Source organism: Pan troglodytes, chromosome 2 (genome assembly GCF_028858775.2).
Source record: "Pan troglodytes isolate AG18354 chromosome 2, NHGRI_mPanTro3-v2.0_pri, whole genome shotgun sequence".
NCBI lineage: Eukaryota > Metazoa > Chordata > Mammalia > Primates > Hominidae > Pan > Pan troglodytes.
In genome coordinates this window covers 139,314,695-139,339,392 of record NC_086015.1, presented here as the reverse complement: position 1 = coordinate 139,339,392, position 24,698 = coordinate 139,314,695, and the positions used below count along the sequence as shown (strand labels likewise).

At 38.2% G+C, this 24,698-nt stretch overlaps 1 protein-coding gene across 5 annotated transcripts in view; it reads right to left on the bottom strand.

The window, feature by feature from the left end:
• Positions 1–24,698, bottom strand: part of PPP2R3A (protein phosphatase 2 regulatory subunit B''alpha) — a 181,998-nt gene that overhangs the window by 48,207 nt on the left and 109,093 nt on the right. For all 5 annotated transcript variants that reach the window (XM_003310043.5, XM_001153482.6, XM_054682260.2 and 2 more), the window contains 4 exons: positions 21,300–21,386; positions 17,332–17,488; positions 11,825–11,873; positions 9,088–9,177 (listed from right to left, as the gene is read on the bottom strand). In XM_003310043.5, coding sequence (XP_003310091.1) covers positions 9,088–9,177; positions 11,825–11,873; positions 17,332–17,488; positions 21,300–21,386 — 383 coding nt within the window. The remainder of the gene's footprint in view (positions 1–9,087; positions 9,178–11,824; positions 11,874–17,331; positions 17,489–21,299; positions 21,387–24,698) is intronic.

Here is a 24,698-nt window from a genome sequence, read left to right as displayed (position 1 = left end):
TTGTGGCTAAATTTTAAAATTACCTATGTGGCCTGTACCATATTTCATTTTCCAGTTATATTAAAATTTTTTTGATCTGTTTCTCCAATCTTCGTATCTTGTCTCTATTTCCTATTGTTTCATCTTTTTTGGGGGAGGGGGTTTCTTTCTGGGATGGTTACACAGCTTTATCTTCTAAACATTGTTTTTTTATTTCTGCTATTGTAGTTTTGATTACTCAAAGAGCTTTTTGGTTTCCTGAATGTTCCTTTAATAGAAAGTATCATTCTGTTCATGTCCTGTACTCTAATTTCTTCTCATATCTCTCTGAGGATATTAATCACTGTTTTTTTTCTTGTAATGTTTTATTTTCTCTGAAAGTCTGTTTCATCCAAGTTATCTTTCCCCCTCTATTTGTCTGGCCTTTATCTTTTGTGCAAGAGGCTTTACTCAGGTATCTAGTGATCCTCTGTGCTCATATTTGAGAGTAGGTGCTAAAAAGCTGATTGGAGGTTCTGATCTGTGGGTTTGTTGACTCTGGGCTTTACTGTAAAATGAATGGGCTGGGTTTTTTCCTTGGGGATGACCCAGTGTCGAATCTTCAGGTCTTTATTCTCGGGCAGGTCAGTTCCCCAGAAAAGCATTTCAGTTTCTTGCTTGGAGGTTCAGGGCAGGTAGGCAGCATTCTGTTAGCTGAGTGAGGAACGAAGACTGGGCGTCTCAGCATTCAGTATGCATACACTCATTTTATCTGTTTTCAAGATCACATTCACATCTCAACTGTGCCCAATGCTCCCCAGTCCGGAGACCCTCTGTTTTATGTTCTCCAGGGAATAAAGCACCAGTTTTATGCTAGGGTAGAGGACATGACCTGAAGATCAACTGTTCATTTAAACAAACTTTCTATAAACTCTCCTGTTTTGGCTTTATCTTTACCCCACCACCCCCACTTCCAAGGTTCCTAGTATCCCCAAATCCTGAATGTCTGCAGGTTTTGCTGGGTATATCTGGTTGCTTCTTGGTTTTTCCCTCAGCTGGCTTAGGATTCAGGCAGTCTGCTATGTTTATTTGCTTTCCAGTTTCCAATACTTTGTTATTATTTCTCATTTCCTTTATGAAGCCAACAACATTAATTGGTAATAGGGAACAATGTTTTTCTAAAGAACCACAAATTCATGGCAAAGTAAAACTTTTCAAGAGAAGGTTCTAGGAGACCGCTGTTCAAATTCCCACTTGTAGGCCTGAAACCATATTAAGAACCACACCTTTAATGGTTAAAAGAAAATCTCCTTTGGGGAGAGAAAAGTGAAAATAACTAAGTTGTAACTGTTGACTGTTTTCAAGTAAGTCACATTAAGATCTGTGTGTACCTTTTCTGAGAAAGATATAGTTTACATTATTGCAAAAAATTGAACATGTAATACTTGAAAAGTTTTTTACTATTTGTTTTTGAGATAGGCTCTCATTCTGTTACCCAGGCTGGAGTGCAGTACTGCAATCATGGCTCACTGCAGCCTCAACCTCTTGGGCTCAAGTGAGACTCTTGCCTCAGCCTCCAGAGTAGCTGGGACCAGAGGCATGTACCACCACACCTGGCTAATTTTTTAAAAACTTTTTATAGAGATCGGGTCTTCCTATGTTGCCCAGAGTGGGCAAAGTCTTTTTGAGAAATACATTTTAAAAATTGTACCAACTTGATGTTTAACATTATTATTAAAGAACAAAGGGGGACATTCATTGAACCTAATGAATGTGAGGTAATAGGTTGGCTATGGTGAGGTTCAGTCATATCATATCTACTCTCAGAATATAAAAGGGGCAAAATGCTGCCCCACTGTCAAACTATTCCTGATTGTGGGGAAAACCTTGAAGAGTTACATCTCATAAGCAGAGGGCTGCAATACATGTAATAATATCGGGTTGTTACACTGTTGGGACTTTTTTTTTTTAAGTAATAATGGTTTCAGTACAAAAGGGGCAGGGGAGTGGCCTCTGGCCTCTAAGATCTCTTTGTGTCTTGAAATTCCTCATTAATTATCTTAAGAGAACCAAAATCAGGCAAAAGGGAATAAAGTAAATCTTGATTTTGACCAAGGATTTAAGAGGACTGAAGTGAAAAACAACTTATTTTACTGTGAAATAGAAACTGAAATAATTTAATTACTTGCATTTTCAATTAAGAACTAAGACAATCTTCTCTTTACAATAAATAAAGCTAAAGCATACCTTTCAGTTCTTTGTTAATAGCCCGTAAGAGAGAAAGAAAGCTAGAATGCAAAGATAGATATACTGCCTGAATATTTGCCAAAAGCACATAACTGCTTTTAAATATCTGAAAGATGTGGTAGATCAATCAAATATAATTCTCTGAATATTGGAGACTATAAGGATCAATGAACGAAAGAGAAAAATGAACAGGCTGCCTCAGTGGATAGTTACCTGTCCCTGAAAAGTTTAGCAGCAGGGGCTGGATGGATAATACATGCAGGACATGTTCAGAGGGTATTTTCTTATTGAAAGTACTGGATACTCTCTAAAGTTTCTTTCATTGCAGATTCTTTTTTTTTTTTTCTTACCAAAGGTAACTGATCTTCTCAGAGCCTAAAAGTATTGACTATTTATTGTAGGAAAATTGGAAAACAGAAAACACAGAAGGAATAACTGACCAGAGAGCACTAGTGTTAGATTTCTGCTATATTTACCACCAATATTTGGTTTTTCAAAGCATAATGATATTAATGACAAATTATATTTCTAATATTGTAGACATAAACAAAATTACATTTTTTGTGTGTGTGTGAGACAAAGTCTCACTCTGTCACCCAGGCTGGAGTGCAGTGACATGATCGCAGCTCACTGCAACCTTCCTCACCTCCTCCCCAACCCCCGGGTTCAAGCGATTCTTGTGCCTCAGCCTCCCAAGTAGCTGGGACTATAGCCATGAGCTAAGATTACTTCTTGTCCTTTCCTTGGACTGAATGAAATTAAGTGCTGAGCAAGTGATTTCTTACCCCTAATATAAACTCATGTATGCTACTCAAGAAGAAAGTTACTGGAAACTCCATTATTGCTTAGGCAGTAATTAAATGTATATTCTGTTGCATATTCAATATACATATTTTATTATTTACTACTGTGAAAAGCACTGGCCTAGTGCCCTTAGGCATAACAAAGGTGAATGAAATAGCTCCTGGAGATGATATCTAGCCAGATGACTAAGGTAGAAGCAGAATATGATAAAAACCAGGACAGAGAGATTAAAGGACATACTAAAAGAGGGTTTGCAAGAGTTTGTCCACAGAAAACAATCTACCCAGATTCTTCCCATATCTACCTCTGTTACCAGGCATAGGAAAGACTCTAGATCCTAATTTCGTATGCAGCATTTCACGCAGGATTAATCACACCTTAGTGAATGTATTACTTTTTTTACGAAATTCATTTTTTCAACCCATGTAATTCATAAGCCAGAAACCCCATTTCTGCAAAGTGGTGCCTGTTCCATTTTCTTAAATAAGAGTTTGATTTTCATTCTATAGACAGTCCCTGACTTATGATGGTTTGACTTAGAATTTTTTGACTTTACAATGGGGTGAAAGCCATATGCACTCATTAGAAACTGCACTTTAAGTACCAATACAATCATTCTGTTTTCACTTTCAGTACAGTATTCAATAAATTATATGAGATACTCAATACTTTATTATAAAGTAGGCTTTGTGCTAGATGATTTTGCCCAAATGTAGGCTAAGATGTGTTCTGAGCACATTTAAGGCTGGCTAGACTAAGGTATAATGTTCAGTAGGTTAGGTGTATTAAATAATTTTTGACTTATATTTTCAAGTGATGCTGAGTTTACCAGGATGTAACCCTACTGTAAGTGGAGGAGCATCTGTACTGACATTTTTGCCAAAATGGTGGACACTATTTTCTGCTCACACTCTGCTTTAGTAAAGCAATGTGAACCACTGAGAATAACATGCAGGGTACCTAGTAAGTGCCACTAGAAACCAAGGAAACAAGTATCAATGGGCAAAATCAGTAGTTATTTTCTTATATAATTGGCCTAATTTTGATTCTCTTAAGCAACAAGCAATTTCATGACACAAAAAGAACTCTCTTTTAGGGAGTCTACAGCCTACTTGGAAAGAAGGTAGACATGCAAATGAATGGCATCTGGATGACAGGCCATATAGTGGTAGAGTCCAGGTTTGGGAGAGATACAAACCTGAGTCTGAATCCAAGCTAGGACACTTACTAGCTGCACAGTCTCTTAGAGCTTCTGTTTCATCAACTGAAAAATGGGACCACTGACACCTCAACTCATAGTGATATGAGGATTAAATAAGCCATTACATATAAAATACTAGTCACCGGCAAAGAATGGAATCTCAATATGTGAGCTGTTAGGAGAAAGGCAACATGCAAGGTAGAAAAGGAGCACCAAAGGAGGTCTAAGAAAGCTTTTGACTCAAAAAACCTTTGTTGGTAACATTCTATGAGAATCCAGTTATGGATCTCATGATGTGAAAAACTGATCTGAAGAGCTCCACTTCTGCTAATGATTACCTAAGTGGGATCATGCCTTCCACTGAGGAAATTGAGGGGACCTCCCCCCATAGAAAAAAAAACAGTTCAAAGATGCTGGAGAATTAACAGGGCAGTGAAGAATTATGGTATCCAGATCTAGAAGAAGAAAATCCAGAGGGGGGCACCTAGCATTTGGGACCATCTTTCCCTTGGGGCATCTGCAGATTCTGGAAGAGGGACCTGAAAGTTTGAGGAACTAAGCCTTGACTTACTAGTATTTTGTTACTGATTTTGGGTCTATATTCAAGAGGGATGTCAGTCTGTAGTTTTATTCTCTGGTATGTGTTTGTCTGGTTTTGTTTATAAAATGAGTTGGGAATTATTCCTCCCCTTTCTGTTTTCTGGAAAATGTGGTGCAGAATTCGGTATTATTTCTTCTTCAAATGACTGTAAGAATACAGTTAAATTATCAGGGCTGGGAGATTTCTTTTTCAGGAGGTTCTAAACTGTGAATTCAATTTTCTTTAATAGACATCTGACTATTCAGGTTATGTATTTCTTCTTAGGTGAGTTTTATTAATTTGTGACTTTAAAGGAAATTGGTCCATTTCATTGAGGTCACCATATCTGTGTATGTATATGTTATTTGTAGCATTCTTTTATTACTTCGTGAATATCTAATTCCCCTTGAGTCATCCTTTTTAATCCATAGATTATTTAGAAGTGTGTTGTTTAATACCCAAGTGTGTGGAGATTTTCCAGTTGTCTTTCTCATATTGATTTCTACATTAATTCCATTATGTTTACAGAACATACTTTCTAGTATTCTAAGTCTTTTTTTTTAAACAGGCTTACCAAAATATATTTCACATATCATATAATTGTTCCTTTTAAAATGTACAATTCAAGGGTTTTAACATTCACAGAGTTGTATAACCATCACTACAATTAATATAGGGACACTTTCATCACCTACAAAAAGAGACTCCATACCCATTAGCACTCATTCCTCATTTCACCACAGGCTCTCCACGGATTAGGCATCCATTAACCTATTTCCTGTTTCTATACATTTGTCTATTCTGGACAACTCATATAAATGAATTCATACAGTATGTGGTGTCTTGTGACTGGCATGTTTTACTTTACATAAGGTTTTCAAGATCCAATCGTGTGTAGTATGTATCAGTATTTCATTTCTCTTTACTGCTGTATAATACTTGGTTATATGAATAGATGACATCTGTTTATCTTGGGCTGATCCCAACCTTTGGCTATTGTGAATGACGCTGCTATGAAAATGGGTGTACAAGTTTTTGTGTGGACATGTTTTCATATATCTTGAGTATATACCTAAGGAGTGGAATTGCTAGGTCATATGATATGTTTAACCATTTGAGGAAATGTCAGACTTTTCCGTAACGGCTGCACCATTTTACATTCCTATTGTAATGTATGAGGGTTCCGATTTTTCCACCTGCTTGGCAGCACCTGTTATTATCTGACTCTTTGATAACTATCCTAGTGTGAAGTGGTATCTCATTGTGGTTTTGATTTGCACTTCTCTGATGACTAATGATGTCAAGCATCTTTTCATGTGCTTATTGGCCATGCATATATCTTCTCTGGAGAAACGTCTAATCAGATCCTTTGTCCATTTTTTAAACTGGTCAGTCTTTCTATTATTGAGTTGTAAGTGTTGTTTATATGTTCTAGATACAAGTTTCTTATCATATATATCATCTGCAAATATCTTCTTCCATGCTGTGGGTTGTCTTTTTACTTTCTTGATCATATCTTTTGATGCACAAAGTATTAATTTTTTCTTTTTTTTGAGATGGGGTCTTACTTTGTCACCCAGGTTGGAGTACAGTGACGTGATCTCAACTCACTGCAACCTCTGCCTCCCAGGCTCAAGTGATCCTCCCACCTCAGCCTCCCAAGTAGCTGGGACCACAGGCGCGTGCCGCTGTGCCTGGTTACATTTCGTTTTTCTGGTAGAGACGGGGTTTCACCATGTTGCCCAGGCTGGTATTGAATTCCTGAGCTCGGGCAATCCACCTGCCTTGGCCTCCCAAAGTACTGGGAATACTGGCATGAGTCACCACATCCAGCCAAAAATTTAAAATTTTGATGAAGTCCAATTCATTGACTTTTTCTTTTGATACTTATGCTTTTGGTGTCACATCTAAGAAACTGCCTAACCAAGGTCGTGAAAATTTACTCCTCTATTTTCTTCTGAATTTTTTATAGCATTAGCTCATACATTTTGGGCTGTGATCCATTTGACTTAATTTTTGTAGTATGTGAACTAGGGGTCCAAAGGTAAGGTTGGTACAAAAGTAATTGCAGTTTTGGCCACCAAAAGAAATTGCAAAAACCACAATTACTTTTGCACCAACCTAATATTATTTTGTATGATATCCAGTTGTTCCGGCACTATTTATTAAAAACACTGTTTTTTCCCCCATTGGATCGTCCTGGCATCCAGCATCCTTGTTGAAAATCAATTAGCCCTAAATGTGAGGATATATTTCTGAACTCTCAATTCAATTTTGTTTATTTTTATGTCCATCATGATACGAGTACCACACAGAGTTGTTTACTTTCACTTTGTAGTGAAATATTTTGGAATAGGGAAATATGAGTCCTACATTTTTTCTGTACTTTTTCAGCATTGTTTTGGTTACTGTGGTCCCTTTGTATTTCCATAGGAATTCAATATTCAGCTTTTCCATTTCTGGAAAAAAAATAAAAACCATCGAAAAACAAAAAAAGCTTTTGACTCAAAGTAACTAGTATTTTGTTAGGAATCTGTAGATCAGTTTGGGAATTACTGCCATCTTAACAATGATCCATGAACATGGGATGTCTTCATTTCATTTAGATCTTTAATATTTTTTTTTTTTTCGTGATGGAGTTTTGCTCTTGTCACCCAGGCTGTAGTGCAATGGTGCGATCTCAGCTCACTGCGACCTCTGCCTCCTGGGTTCAAGCAATTCTCCTGCCTCAGCCTCCCATGTAGCTGGGATTATAGGCATGTATCACCATGCCTGGCTAATTTTTTATATTTTTAGTAGAGACAGGGTTTCATCATGTTGGCCAGGCTGGTCTCAAACTCCTGATCTCAGGTGATCTGCCCACCTCGGCCTCCCAAAGTGCTGAAATTACAGGTGTGAGCCACTGCAACCCAGCTGAAAATCCAAAACTTTTTGAGTACCAACAAGACACTCAAAACTCATACTCAAAGGAAATACTCACTGGAGAATTTTGGATTTCAGATTTGGGATGCTCACTGGTAAGTATAACAAACAGTTCAAAATCTGAAAAAAATCCAAAATCTGAAACACTTCTGATCTCAAGAATTTCAGATAAGAGATACTCTACTCTGCTGGTATATGAAAAAGAGTAGCATATATATGAACTTTTAATATTTTTTTCTGGGTATTAAAATTACTGGTATTAAAATTTATTTTTCTTCTGCTCATTCATGTTTTCTAAATAAATTATTACTTTTAAAATGGAATACAAAGTTATTTAAAAATAATCTAACAAGCTCTCCAAGAAATGGCTTATTTTTATTTCAACATCTTCTAAACAATATATTCAACATTTATTTTTTTAGAGTTGGTGTCCTGCTCACTATACCCAGGATGGAGTATAATGGCATGATCCTAGCTCACTACAGCCTCAAACTCCTGCCCTCAAGCGATCCTCCTGCCTCAGCTTCTCGAGTAGCTAGGACTACAGGTGTGCATCACCATTCCTAGCTATTTAAAACATTTATCTGTAGAGATGGAGTCTCGTTATGTTGCCCAGGCTGATTTCAAACTCCAGGCCTCAAGCAATCCCTCCTGCCTTGGCTTCCCAAAGTTCTGGCATTACAGATGTGAGCCACCATACCTGGACATATACAACATTTAGATAACTTTTCGAATCAATATTAAGATAGTTGAGTTAGTTGTACCTGCAAGTACCATCAAGGTCTATAACCCCTCCCTCCCTCCCTTGGTACTGAGCACAAACTACAGTGCGTTGTGTTACACAAAGTAGGGATAAGAAGCGAGGCATCTAGATTTTTTGCCTAAACAAGACATGGAAAGAAAGAAATGTGTAAATTAATAACTCCAATCAAGATATGTCTGGGAGTGCCAAGGAAAAGCATAGATGATTTCAACTGGCAGACTGAGGATGTGTTCTTATACACTAGTCATCCACAATTTGCTTTCCCTCTCTAATAGTAATGGTTTACCATTCAACCAGTAAGATGATAAAACAAGTAATTCATAGCATCTATTCCCATATTCCACATGAATGCTTACTAGCCCTACTTGTCATCAGCTTACATGTCACTTCACCTTTGTTTCTGTGGGTAACAGCACTTCTCTTGATATGCCATGAACATGGATTCAGTGCCAATCTCCTGAGATGGAGAGCTCCGAGACAGCAGAAACTAAGTCTAATTCATCTTAGTATTGCCACGTTGAGTTGGCTTCACTAGGTATAATATACACCATGACTTTTTCAAGCTTTGTGCATGTGTTTAACATCTTGGCAAAGGAAACTTAGAAATCATACCTGGTAGGATTCCTTTTGTCTTCTTCAGAGATCAAAAACCAAACAAAATCTGCATAGCTCATTCTTCCCTCTTTCTGTATTGTTTTTCCCCTAAAGAAAACACATGGTTATAAAATTTCCTGAGCAATTACTCAGAACCATTTATCAGGATGATAGGCTAAGAAATAAAGTAATATGTCAGTTAAAATTTTTTAAATTATAATGCTAAATGCCTCATAAAGGGCAACCCTTCCACAGCCTATCTTATTTTCAAAGGTCTAGAGGGTGAAACCAGAAGGCATTTGCAAATATGAAGAAAAGAAATCTGGTTTTTAATATGAATGCAAATAATCACTGGGATAAAATGCTGTTACCTGTATTTAGATATAGGATTAATACTCATGTTAGGCATCAATGGAAGATACCTCAAAATAATAAGAGCCGTCTATGACAAACACATAGCTAGCATTATACTGAATGGACAAAAGCTAGAAGCAATCCCCTTAAGAACAAGAACAAGACAAGGATGACCACTCTCACCACTCTATTCAACATAGTACTGGAAGTCTTAGCCAGAGCAATCAGGCAAGAGAAAGAAATAAAACACATCCAAATAGGAAAAGTCAAATTATCTCTCTTTGCTGACAACATGATTCTATACCTAGAAAAGCCTGAAAACTAAGCCAAAACGCTTTCAGAACTAATAATAATTTCATTAAAGTTTCGGGATACAAAATCAATGTATAAAAATCAGTAACATTTCAATACACCAATAGCATTCAAGCTGAAAGCCAAATCAAGAATGCAATCCCATTTACAATAGCCACACACACACACAAAATAAAATACCTAGGAATACAGCTAACCAAGGAGGTGAAAAATCTCTACAGGGAGGACTACAACACTCTGCTGAAAGAAATCAGAGATAATACAAACCAATGGAAAAACGTTCCATGGTCATGGATAGGAAGATTCAATATCGTTAAAATAGCCATACTCCCCAAAGCAATCTACAGATTCAATGTTATTCTTATTAAACTAATGTCGTTTTTCACAGACTAGTTTTTTTTTAAGAAAAAAAACAACAACACCATTCTAAAATTCATATGGAACCAAAAACAAAGTCCCAATAGCTAAAGCAATCTTAAGCAAAAACAACCAAGCGAGAGGTATCATAGTACCTGACTTCAAACTACACTATAAGGTTACTGTATCCAGAACAGCATGGTACTGGTACAAAAACAGACACACAGACCAATGGAGCAGAAGAGAGAGCCCAGAAATAAAGCTGCACACCTACAACCATCTGATATTTGACAAAGTCGATAAAAACAAACAACGGGAAAAAGACTCCCTATTCAATAAACAGTGCTGGGATAATTGATTAGCTATATGCAGAAGAATGAAACCAGACCCTTACTTTTCACCATATAAAAAATTAATTCACAATGGATTAAAGACTTAAATATCAGACCTCAAACTATAACAATTCTAGAAAAAACCCTAGGAAATACCCTTCTTGACATTAGCCTAGGCAAATAATTTATGGCTAAGTCCTCAAAAGCAACTGCAACACAACCAAAAATTGATGATTGGGACCTAATTAAACTAAAGAGCTTTTGCACAGCAAAAGAAACTATCAACAGATTTAACAAACTACCTACAGAATGGGAGAAAATATTCTTAAACTATGTATCCAACAGAGGTCTAATATCCAGACTCTATATCGAACTTAAATCAACAAGCAAAAAACAACCCCATTTAAAAATGGGCAAAGGACATGAACGGACACTTCTCAAAAGAAGACATACAGGCAGCCAACAAACATGAAACAATCTCAACATCATTCATCATTAGAGAAATGCAAATCAAAACCACAACAAGATACCATCTCACAACAGTCAGAATGTCAACTACTAAAAAGTCAAAATGTAACACATGCTGGTAAGGCTGTGGAGAAAAGGGAATGCTTATACACTGTTAGTGGGAATGTAAATGGGTCCAGCTGTGGTGGAGAGCAGTTGATTTCTCAGAGAACTTAAAACAGAACTACCATTCGACCCAGCAATCCCATTACTGGGTATATACCCAAAGGAAAATAAATCATTCTACCACAAAGATACAGGTACTTGTATGTTTATCCAGCACTATTCACAATATCAAAGACATGGAATCAACCTAGATGCCTACCAACAGTAGACTGGATAAAGAAAATGTGGTACATATATACCATTGAATACTATGCAGCCATAAAAATTATGAAATCATGTCCCTGCAGCAACATGGAGGCAGCTGAAGGCCATCATCCTAAGCGAATTAACACAGGAACAGAAAACCAAATACCATATGTTCTCACTTGTAAGTGGAAGCTAACACTGAGTACACATGGACATAAAGATGGGAACAATGGACACTGGGGACTGCTGAAGTGGGTAGGGAGTGAGCACAGTGAGGGCTGAGGGACTGCCTGTTGGGTGTTGTGCTCACTGCCTGTGTGACAGGATCCTCCATACACCAAATCTCATCATCACGCAGTGTTCCCATGTGACAGACCTGCACGTGTACCCCCTGAATCAGAAAAGTTGAAATTATTTTTTTAAAAAAGAATTACTGTCTTGTATTAAGCCATAACTATGTTTTATAGGATATTATTTGGTCCAATAGCACTGCCAAATTATTCAGGAAGCTTTGCTAAAATGAGATGGTTATGGTATTACTTGTAGTTCATTTTTAAACACAGCATTAAACGTTTTCTTACCTTGTTACTGCACCAGAGAATATCCTTTCAATAATCCTGCTTGATGAAGCTAAATGTAGATAAAAAAAAAATTACAAAGCTAGTTAGAAACATGCTCCATAAAGGCAATACTTTTCACAAATTTGCTTTTCACTAGCTACAAGCTAAACCATAACCATCGTCCATGATGAGAATGTGAGTACATTTTTATTTATGCATAATTTTAAAATAATTTTAAAAAATAACAGGCAAATGAATGTGGCAGACATCTGGGAAGTATTAATATAGTTGAATGCTAAGTTAGGTCTGAACATCCTGACAGCTAGGACAAAAATATATAGGATTTGTTTTGATCTTATCCAATGAGACCAATTTTCCTATAAACAAGACAAGTTTTATCCTTAAATTCAAGGGGGAACTGATTGTGTAAGCTCCTAAAACAATGTAAAATAAAACAAAATGAAGTTAAAACAATAGAGAATGCTTTCAAGTAGTTTTTTTAAAAGCTACTCAAACACACTACAAACATACTTTTCTTATATTCCCATTTTATAAAAGCCCAGGGTTTAACATGATATAAGATTTTTAGAAATTCCATCAGGAAGTTTTATTCACATAGATAATCGTGGCTTAAGTTAGCATGTTGGTGAGAGAGAGAGAGAGAGAGAGAGAGAGAGAGAGAGAGAGAGAGAGAGAGAGACAGACACGACTAGAGACCTGTTCTTTATTTATTTATTTTTGAGACAGAGTTTTGCTCCTGTTGCCCAGGCTGGAGTGCAATGGCGTGATCTCGGCTCACTGCAACCTCCGCCTCCCGGATTCAAGTGATTCTCCTGCCTCAGCTTCCCGAGTAGCTGGGATTACAGGCATGTGCCACCATACCTGGCTAATTTTTTTGTATTTTTATTAGCGATGGGGTTTCTCCATGTTGGGCAGACTGGTCTTGAACTCACAACCTCAGATGATCTGCCCACCTCAGCCTCCCAAAGTGCTAGGAATACAGGCGTGAGCCACCATGCCCAGCCTGTTCTTTAACAGATGCCCCCGGCAATGGCATGCACACTAAAATTTCAGGATCATCAATAAGGTCATTAGGGACTTAGCAGCTATCAGCATCGAATTCTTCTGCACATAGTTAGGTACAGTTAGCATAAAGGTAAATTGGTTTGGCCAAAGAAAGTTGGGAATATGTGTATTGGAACAGCCGTGCCTGGCCACACACCAAAGCTTATATAAAGATCTTCTATATTTTGCTGAACATTGGTTTATGGGGTTAATTTGTACTAGATAGAAAAAAAGAGGGCTATATAGGAAAGGCAAGGATATTTAATTGTAAAGCCAAAATCTTTTTTTAAAGGCATTTTTTAGCTTGGGAAGGTTTAGCTTCCTAAAATTGAAGATCATGTTATTCTATGTTGTCTCATTAGGGACAGTCTGGTGAGTGGATAATTATGGAGTATTCAGTGGCCCCTTCTCGCTCTGTCGCCCAGGCTGGAGTACAGTGGTGTGATCTCGGCTTACTGCAACCTCTGCCTCCTGGGTTCAAGCGGTTCTCCTGCCTCAGCCTCCCAAGTAGCTAGGATTACAGGCACGCACCACCACACCCGGCTAATTTTTGTATTTTTAGTAGAGATGGGGTTTCACCATGTTGGTCAGGCTGGTCTTGAACTCCTGACCTAGTAATCCACCTGCCTTGGCCTCCCAAAGTGCTGGGATTACAGGCGTGAGCCACCGCACCTGGCCAACTTTATTTCTTAAATACGCAAAGCTCTATGAAACCTAACATCATATACAACAAACCTTTTTTTTTTCTTTGAGACAGGGTCTCCCTGTCGCTCAGGCTGGAGTGTAGCAGCACCATCATGGCTCACTGCATCCTCAACTTCCCCAGGTTCAGGAGATCCTCCCATCTCAGCCTCCTGAGTAGCTGGGACTACAGGCATGTGCTACCACATCTGACTAATATTTGTATTTATTTTGTCATTTGAAAGACATTTTTTAATTTTTAATTTTTGTATTTTTTGTAGAGACAGGGTTTCACCATGTTGCCCAGGCTGGTCTCGAACTCTTGGGTTCAAGTGATCCACTCGCTTTGGCCTCCCAAAGTGCTGGTATTGCAGGCATGAGCCACTGCCCCCTGCCTTATGAGCCTTTTCTTAAGATGCATACCATTAGTAACAGCCATACCAAAAAACAAAAACAAAATTCAATGCATTTATTTAAGATTCATACTCTGCTATATCTAATAAGCTAAAGTATCATTTAAAAATCAACAGTGCCTGAGAAGGCATTTAAGGACAGAACAGGGACAATCTTATGAGAGAAGAATGAATCAATGTATCTTAGTGCTTAGTTAATATTAAATCAGGCCAGGTGTGGTGGATCATGCCTGTAATCCTAGCACTTTGGCAGGCCAAAGCGAGTGGATCACTTGAACCCAAGAGTTCGAGACCAGCCTGGGCAACAAGGCGAAACCCCATCTGTATTAGTCTGTTCTCACGCTGCCAAAAACGACATACCTGAGACTGGGTAATTTATAAAGGAAAGAGGTTTAATGGACTCATAGTTCCACATGGCTGGGGAGGCCTCACAATCATGGTGGAAGGCAAAGGAGAAGCAAAGGCACATCTTACATGGCAGCAGGGGTGTGTGTGGGGGAACTCCCCTTTCTAAAACCATGAGCTCTCATGAGACTTACTCACTATCACGAGAGCAGCACAGGAAAGACCCGCCCCCATGACTCAATTAACACCTACCTGGTCCCTCCCATTTCACATCGGGATTATGGGAGCTACAATTCAATATGAGATTTGGGTGGGGACAGAGCCAAACCATATTGTTCCAACCATGGCTCCTCCCATATCTCAGGTCCCCACATTTCAAAACCAATCATGCCTTCGCAACAGTCCCCCCAAAGTCTTAACTCATTTTAGCATTAACTCAAAAGTCCACAGTCCAAAGTCTCATCTGAGACAACCCAACTTCCTTCCACCTATGAGCCTGTAAAATCAAAAGCAAGTTAGTTACTTCCTAGATACAACAGGGATACAGGCATTGGGTAAATACACCTGTTCCAAATGGGAGAAATCAGCCAAAACAAAGGGGCTACAGGCCCGATACAAGTCTGAAATCCAATACTGCAGTCATTAAACCTTAAAGTTCCAAAATGATCTCCTTTGACTCTGTCTCATATCCATGGCACACTGATGCAAGAGGCAGGTTCCCATGGCCTTGGGCAGGTCCACCCCTGTGCCTTTGTAGGGTACAGCTCCCCTCCTTGCTGCTTTCATGGGCTGGCATTGAGTATCTGTGGCTTTTCCAGGTGCATGGTGCAAACTATTGGTGGATCTACCATTCTGGGGCCTGGAGCATTGTGGCCCTCTTCTCATAGCTCCACTAGGCAGTGTCCCAGTAGGGACTCTGTGGGGGCTTCAACCCCACATTTCCCTTCCACACTGCCCTAGCAGAGGTTCTCCATGAGGGATCTGCCCCTGCAGCAAATTTCTGCCTGGACATCCAGGTGTTTTTATACATCCTCTGAAATCTAGGTGGAGGTTCCCAAATCTCAATACTTGACTTCTGTGTACCCACAGAACCAACACCACATGGACGCCACCAAGGGTTGGGGTTTGCATTCTCTGAAGCAACGGCCTGAGCTGTATGTTGGCCCCTTTAAGCCATGGCTGGAGCTGAAACAGCTGGGATGCAGGTCACCATGTTCAGAGGCTGCATAGAGCAGCGGGGGCCCCAGGCCTGGCCCAGAAAACCATTTTTCCCTCCTAGGCCTCCAGGCCTGTGATGGGAGGGGCTGTCATGATGGTCTCTGACATGCCCTGGAGACATTTTCCCCATTGTTTTGGTGATTAGCATTTGACTCCCCATTATTTATGCAAATTTCTGCAGTGGGCTTGAATTTCTCCCCGGAAAATGGGTTTTTATTTTCTACTGCATTATCGGGCAGCAAATTTTCCAAACTTTTATGCACTGTCACTTCTTGAATGCTTTGCTGCTTGGGAATTTCTTCCACCACATACCCCAAATCATCTCTTTCAAGTTCAAAGTTCCACAGATCTCTAGGGCAGGGGCAAAATGCCAAGTCTCTTTGCATAGCAAGAGTGACCTTTACTCCAGTTCCCAACAAGTTCCTCATCTCCACCTGAGATCACTTCAGCCTGGATTTTATTGTCCATATCACTATCAGCATTTTGGTTAAAGCCATTCAAGTCTCTAGGAAGTTCCAAACTTTCCCACATGTTCCTGTCTTTATCTGAGCCCTCCAAACTGTTCCAACCTCTGCCTATTACCTAGTTCCAAAGTCCCTTCCACATTTTCAGGTATCTTTACAGCAGCGCCCCATGCTACTGGTACCAATTTACTATATTAGTCTGTTCTCATGCTGCTAGTAAAGACATACCTGAGACTGGGTAATTTATAATGGAAAGAGTTTAATGGACTCATAGTTCCACATGGCTGAGAAGGCCTCACAATCATGGCAGAAGGCAAAGGAGAAGCAACAGCACATGTTACATGGTGGCAGGCAAGAGAGCATGTGCAGAGGAACTCCCCTTTATAAAACCATCAGCTCCCATGAGACTTATTCACTATCATGAGAACTACATGGGAAAGACCCACCCCCATGATTCAATTACCTGCCACCAGGTCCCTGCCACAACAGGTGGGGATTATGGGAGCTACAATTCAAGATGAGATTCGGGCGGGAACATAGCCAAACCATATCACCATCTTTACAAAAAAATACAAAAAAAATAGCCAGGTATGGTGGCATGTGCCTGTAGTCCCAGCTACTTAGGGGCTGAGGTGGTAGGATGGCTTGAGCCCAGGAGGTTGAGGTTACAGTGAGCTGTGTTCATGCTTCTGCATTCCAGCCTAGGTGACAAAGTGAGACGCTGTCTCAAAAAAAACAAGGATATTAAATCAGTAGGCAATAGGTTCTAGATTTAACCGCTGGCAAAAATGAAGTAAAAAGGATATTATCATGTGATATGTAATTTTTTGTTTTCTGACAAAAGAAAGCACACAAAATTCATCTGCAGAGACATATCTTTCTGGAACAAAATTTCCAAAAGTAAATTTTTGTGAGTCCTTGAAAATAAAACTTGGCAAGTTAAAAACATTATTTTCATGCTTGGCTTTTTACAGAAATATTGTTAAGTGGGAAGGGTTATAAAGGTGTATACATATTCTCTTTCAAACAGATTTAAACAGGTGTGGATCTTATTCAATTCATCATCAGAAAATACACACCAGTATAAAGACTCATCGCTTTATCAAAACTAAGACTGTGATTGGTTACTTACTTCCAAACTCCTTCTCCTACATCTGGCCTTTTATTAATTTAATAAAAAATTATATTATCTTCACTCATCCCCTCTTAAAAATTATTGGCCTGTAAAGAGGACTTGATTAGGTTTAGAATTTAGCAAACGGGAATTTCTCATAATGAGTAGTGATAATTTATATAACACTCTTTAAAATGGTTAAGTCTTAGCATCTACAGAATCACTTACCCTGGTCATTGTATCGAGACAGATCGGCCTGGCTGATGTAGAGGTCGTGATCAGTATCTAGTTCCCAGAATTTACAATAAATAACATAGAAATGTTCATAGGAGAAGTAATCTGTAATTTGGTTTATATCTTCCTCTTCTTCCAAAAGTGCTAGGGTCTGAAATTATATGAAAAGAAGAATTTAAACATTATGAAAAAGCAGCTTTGGCCACTGTGCAGAGTCTAGCGAATTTCTGTTTTAAACTGAATTTAAAATTTTTTTCTGGTACCAAATCAGAAACCCTTTAACAGGCAACCTCATCCTACCTTTAATCAACCAATCAACCTATAAGCATTTACTGAGCTCTGTAATATGCTCAGTGAAGGGTTGGATGCTGTGGAGGATGTAAAAGCAGGGGAAGGGAAGTACCATTACCTTGGGGACTATAGTTGGTCAGAGGTCAGAGACTGGCATGAAAAGAACAATTAGATCATAGTCTTAATTATTTGGCCAGAAACAAATACTGTTTTTAATATTCAAAGTTATGTGAGCAATATTAAGAGGGGTAGGCATCAACATATAGGGTTTCATTTTGTAATAAAATTAAGTTTATATCACAAAGGTTACTCATATATACAATAGTGATGATACATGGTGGCCTGGCATAGGCATGGCAGGTAGAGATGCAGGGCCCTGAGCTGGAAGTAAACCTGGGTCTTCCCTGACTCACTGTACTCCCCTACGGCAAAATCCAGAATCAATGATACTGAACCCACAATTCTGTTGTCAGCCAAATTATTATATAAGTGGGCAGATAAATAAAGACATATTCAGAAGTGAAAGATTCAGAAAGAAAAATAAAAGCACAAAAGAATGTAAGAAATATAAAAAAATGAAATGGCAGAAATAAAATCAGATATATGAATAGTCACAATAAAGATAAGTGATACATCTCCCTATTAAAATATGTTTTTGATTGAGTATCAAAACCATGACCCCAAAACAGATCTACCTATATGCATCTATAAGGGATACATCTAAAAAAAATAAGGAAGGTTAAAAAAAAGATGGACAAACATACACGGTTAAATGTTAACAAAAATAAACAGGTATCAATATTAATATGGAATGCAAGGTGAAAAACATAAGCGGGCTGGGTGTGGTTGCTCATGCCTGTAATCCCAGCACTTTGGGAGGCTGAGGCAGGTGGATCATGAGGTCAGGAGTTCAAGACCAGCCTGGCCAAGATGGTGAAACCCCGTCTCTACTATAAATACAAATATTAGCTGGGTGTGGTGGCAGGCGCCTGTAATCCCAGCTACTTGGGAGGCTGAGGCAGAGAATTGCTTGAAACCGGGAAGCAGAGGTTGCAGTGTGCCGAGATCGCGCCACTGTGCTCCAACCTGGGCGACAGGGCAAAACTCCATCTCAAAGAAAAAAAAAAAGAAAAAAGAAACACATGAGGGACAAAGAGGACTATTTCATAACACAAATGTTAGTATTCTGACAAAAAATTATTTTTTAAAATATAAACACTGGAAAACCAAAGTGCTTTGGCAAACTAACAACAACATAAATTATTATTAAGTTATGGTAAATCTGCTGGATAGAAAATTATGCAGCTAGTAAAAATTATAAAGTTTACACTGAAAACCAAGATATGGTAAGTACAAAATATAGGATACAAGATTGTACCCACTAAGAACTACATAAAATCCTAAAAATGCATATATACATATGAATAAGACTAGATGAATACAGACAAAAATGATACTAGTTGTATAAGGGTGATAAAATATGGTTTTTCTTCTGTCTTCCAAACTTGCTCATATTATTTTGTTTTATAAAATGTCCTTTGATATGTAAGAAGCAGAACACTTTCAATAAAGCACATATTTAGAAGCAAAGCGCTATTATTTTTACCCACTGGATTGGCATAAAATGAAGACGACAGCAACTTTTGTTGGTGAGTATGTAAGTGAAAGTAGTGCAGGCTTTTTGGAGGGTAACTTGGCAGAATCCACCAAATTAAAAATGCACATACTATTTGATCCAGGATTTTCCCTCCAGTGGTCTATTCTACAGACATTCTTACTCATACCCCATACAAGGATGTTCACTGCATCACTGTTAATAGAGGAAATCTGAAAACGATTTGGACATCAATAGAGGAATATGTAATTAATTACACTTTAGCCATGCAATTGATTATGCAGTAGTTGAAAGAATGAGATAGACTTATATGAATGGAAATGAAAAAAACCCTGAGACACTGTTAAGTGAAAAAACCAAGTTAAGAGAATAGTATGAACCCATATATTTTTTGAAAACCCTCAAAATAGCAGCCATACAAAACAAAACTATATACTACATGTATATATTTATAAGAGAATAAAACCACAGATGATATGGGTCCCCCTCTGGGGAAAGGGGGTAAAATGGTAGAGTGAAGAATAGTGACTTCTGTTTATTACTCTAGATGTGCTCATATTATTTGAATGTTTTATGAGTATTGTTTAAGTATGAAGAGGAAGACTAAGGAAAGGGGCAGGGAAGGAAAGGGAGGAGAAAATAAATCATGCTCTAGGAAGCAGAACACTTGAGTTCTTTTTCCAGTTCAGCAACTTACTTTTGTGTGATCTTATACAAATCATTTAAGTATATTTGGGCCTCAAATTTTATCACTGGTAAAAAAAAAAATGGATTAATTTTAAAAGCCAAAAAAGAAAAAATATGGATTAGGCCAGGCATGGTGGCTCACGCTTGTAATCCCAGGACTTTGGGAGGCTGAGGCAGGTGGATCATGAGGTCAGGAGTTGGAGACCAGCCTGGCCAACACAGTGAAATCCCATTTCTACTAAAAATACAAAAATGAGCTGGGCATGGTGGCACACGCCTGTAGTCCCAGCTACTCAGGAGGCTAAGGCAGAAGAATCACTTGAATCCAGAAGGTGGACGTTGTGGTGAACCCAGATCGCACCACTGCACTCCAGCCTGGGCAACAGAGCAAGACTCTGTCTCAAAAAAAAAAAAAAACTATGGATTATAAAAATGATTCAGAAACTACAACCTATAATGTGCTTCAGGAAAGTGGGGGATTATCATCATTACTCTTGAGGTATTATGGAATTACTGCCATTTTAACCCATCCCATATTACCTACTGAGAGCCCAGGCAGGCATCAGGTGTTCAATAAATATCAACACTGACTGTGATGATGACTGTTCATTTTAGAATAAAAAAAGTTTGTATATCCATCATGGACTGCTAATTTTGCCAAGTCTTCATTACTCTGTCTCAGATGAAGATAGGAAAAAATAAAGAGTAAATAAGGTTGTATTATTAGCCTAAATTCCATTTAGTATGATTCTTAAAAATAAAACATTTCATTTTCTTCCAAGTGTGAACAATTTCACTTTATGTTTACAGAAGCTTAAACAATCAGGCATGAAGATTACTTCGGTAAAAGGCTCCCACTAGTGGTCAATACTTTCTCTCTCATTTGGTAATATGAATAAAATAATTGAATGAAATGTATTCTTTCTTAAAAGGAATTTTTAGTACTTTTCTCTAGGAGGTGCTGGATACAGAGTCATTGCTGAAAGGATCAAGTTTAAAATCTTCCAAGGCCTTTCCAAGACCCTTCCCAACCTAGCCCCAGCCCACCCCTCCAGGCTTATCTATTGTGAAGCCGCCTCTGTACGTTTTATCCATGTCTATGGAATTTATCAAGTCAGGTTTAGTGTCTGTACACTTCACTCTTTTGCTCCAGAGTGCATGCCTTCAGGCAGAGATCCCTTATTATTCTCTTCATTTTTACCCCCTCACCCAAAACATTCCAGCATCCCACAACAGGTATTTGATAAATGCTTAATGACTGAAAGTAGTGACAGTGCTTTGAATAGAGTAAGCGCTCAAATATTTGTTAAATAAAGTAAGAAAATTATCTAAATTGCTCATTACACATGAATTCTAATGAAAGGCATACTTGCAAAAAGTTGCTTTTTCTTATCTCTGTCGAAGTAATTTTTCCACTCCAAGATCTGTTGACTGTGTAGAATATTCTCTGAATAACCTGGTTCCAAAAGGAAAATAAAACCAAATAAAAACATTAAAGATCTCCACTACTTTCTCAAAGGCCATTTTATGAACATACTTGGGACCAATTTAACTTTTAGCTTTTTGATTATGTTAACTGTAATTCCTAGTAAAAATCAGCACTGTATTTTTAAATCTACATCTATATATTTTGGATTTGCCTCTGTACTTCCAAGAAGAATAAGAAAACATTCTCTGCTCACAAGTCTTCACTTCCCAACTGCCTTCACATCACTTCTTTTGTTTACCTCTAATTTATACAGTGATGCCTGATTCAAGTAATGCTTATGGGGCTCAATGTTTTGGGAAGGCATATGAGGTGGGAAGTATCTGGTGGGTTGGCCTAATGATTGATTAACTGGTCAGAAGGATGGCTATCAAGGTGGTATGATTCAAGAGGGCCTTATTCTGGTTATTATAGCCTTATTCACTTGAGTCTTGAAGACTCTTGGTCTTCTAGACTCTATGGAAATTCAAATACATCTGGGATAATTTATATCCTAAATTTTATTTGGGCATGAACATCTTTGTTATTAGCTGGTGTTTTAATGGGTTTAGCAGAATTGCAACTCTGGAGAAAACCTTGGATAGAATGGGAGAAGAGGAGATAAGAAGCAAATGTGTCTAGATTGAGGATGTGTGTGCTGTGGTGTCGAAGATCAGAGAAGGAAGATGGAAGCTGCAATCCTGGAGGTAGGAGGTCACAGTGCATTCTTAACAATTTTACCTGCAGTCATTCCTACCCACTTCATTTCCCTTTCACTGATTAAGCAGTGGTAAAAAGAGCAATTTGAGCAGCTTTTTTTGGGTGGGTGGGGGGGTGCATTCTGCTTTTATTTTGATAGTCTAATAATACAGAAATCCTGTATCTTTGGTGGTTTTATCATGGAAGAAATTAGATCTCTTTTTCAAGATATTTTGGTGCGAGAAGAACAAATAAGGCAAGATATTTGGACATCTTTCTCAATAGTAGGCCTAATAAGGGACTAAACCACCTTTCTTTTCTGGATTCTTCAGCAGAGAGAGTGATTCTTCAACTGTTCTAAACAGGGAAAAACTAGCATCAGGATGAAGGTCTAGATTTCAGCTGTCCATTGCTCACTACCCCACCCCTGCTATCAGTGCTAACCCCTCTGACCCTACAGAATTGAGCTCAAGTGCCACGCTCCATGGGAGGCCCCAGGACAGGAACTGACTAGAGCTCTGCCTTCTGTGCTCCCACTGCCACCTGAGCCTCCTTTAGCTGTCCCTGTGGTTACATTCCAAACGCTGGTGCACCTGACCATCATCACCTCCAAACACTAAGAGACCAGGTCTTTCTTGACTTGTATTCCAGTAACTTTTATGGTGCTTTTTTTTTTTTTTTTCTTTCTGAGACGGAGTCTCACCCTGTCGCCCAGGCTGGAGTGCAGTGGCACAATCTCGGCTCACTGCAAGCTCCACCTCCCGGGTTCACGCCATTCTCCTGCCTCAGCCTCCCGAGTAGCTGGGACTACAGGTGCCCGCCACCATGCCCGGCTAATTTTTTGTTTTTTAGTTGAGACGGGGTTTCACTGTGTTAGCCAGGATGGTCTCCATCTCCTGACCTTGTGATCCACCCGCCTCGGCCTCCCAAAGTGCTGGGATTACAGGCGTGAGCCACCGCGCCCAGCCACGGTGCTTTCTATATATCAGGTGGTTCATAACTGTTTGATAAAATAATGAGGTTTGAAAGTTACATAACAAAGATTTTTGTATTATCTTTGTGTTAGAGAAATACGGGTTGGCTTCATAACTATTTGAAGAACTCTACTCAGAGTTTTGCATAGCAGATGAATGTCAACCCAAGAAAGGTCTCTAATTAGTATTTCACATATATCAGTATTTTTGTCTATTATTTATAGATAGAATCATATATAATGTGCAAAAACCACAAAACAGGTAAGTGTAACTATATTCAAAATGATTGTGAAAGATGCTACTAATGTAGTAATGTTTAATCTTGAGAAAAAATAAGACTAGAGTGTAGATGTGATCAAGATCTGAGTGGCTATTGGGCGGAAGAAGAAGCTGACTTGTTCTGTGTTTCACCAAAGGGAAGAATTACAACTGCTAGACAGAAATGCATTTATACTGAAATCCTTCAATATAAGGAAGACTTTCCTAAAATTAGCCCTATAAAGCAATGAGTTTGTATGAAGTGGCTGGGTTTCTTTTCATCTTTTCACCACAAGTATTTAGGAAGAAGTTGACAGGATTCCTGAATTAGGTGGGAGCTGGGACTAGGCAGTGCCTAATTTCTCTACTGGCCCCAACCACTCAGACTCTGAGGTCACTGAGGACAGAGAACATGTCTTAATACTGTATTCTTAGCACTAGCTTGGCGGAAGTTCATGTAAAAACGATGGAGGATTTTTAGCACAGAAAATTTATGTATGAAAATAAACATTAAGAATTTCATTTATCATAATTCCATGTCCCCTCTCTCAAGTTAAAGTCAATTTCAATATATATTACTAAACCACATTTTTCTATTGAAGATTTTTGTCCTTATTTCTTGATTCTGAATGTAAATTTATCTTAAAGTATGAGTTTTCTATCTAAAATTTATATTTATATACTCAAATACTTTATATTATTTATGAAATTACTGTGTTAAAAATTATAAAACTTTATAATCTGTATCCATTCGTGCTTATTTTATTTTTCTCCTCTTCTTTTTGAATTTTTAAAATCTGCAAACAGTTTGACTGTTAGGCATTTCCTATTTTTAGCCTGTGCTAACCTACTTATCTAATACTATAAGACAACGTATTTGTATTCCATTTTTCCATAGCCTAAATCTCCTTATTCAGTGGCCACACTTCATCAGCACATTTGTTGGTTTCCACATCACGGATTCAGCACTTTAGATGGCTGAGGCAGGAGCACCATCTAGTGGTGAAGCATGTAGCTGCTGACTCTACACTAATTATTATTGTTTTTCTAACTGCTCTCTTCTAGGTAAATAAAATTCATCATCATTTAAAATATCAAATAAAATTTTATAATAAATCATAATTAGAATAACTATTTTCTGCTAGTGAAATAAATGAAATCTGACCATTTTTCACCAAGGGATCTTTAGTCAACTTGATATATAAGTTAAATTGTAAGTCAGTTTCCTTTCTTCTTGGTATCTATTGAATTAGAAATCTCTAATTCACAAGTATAGATCACCAGGAATGGAAATGTTTGATGGCTCTGTCATATAGTTTTTGAAAAATGAATTAAATACAGACATAGAAGTTACAAATAATTTTTACTATGT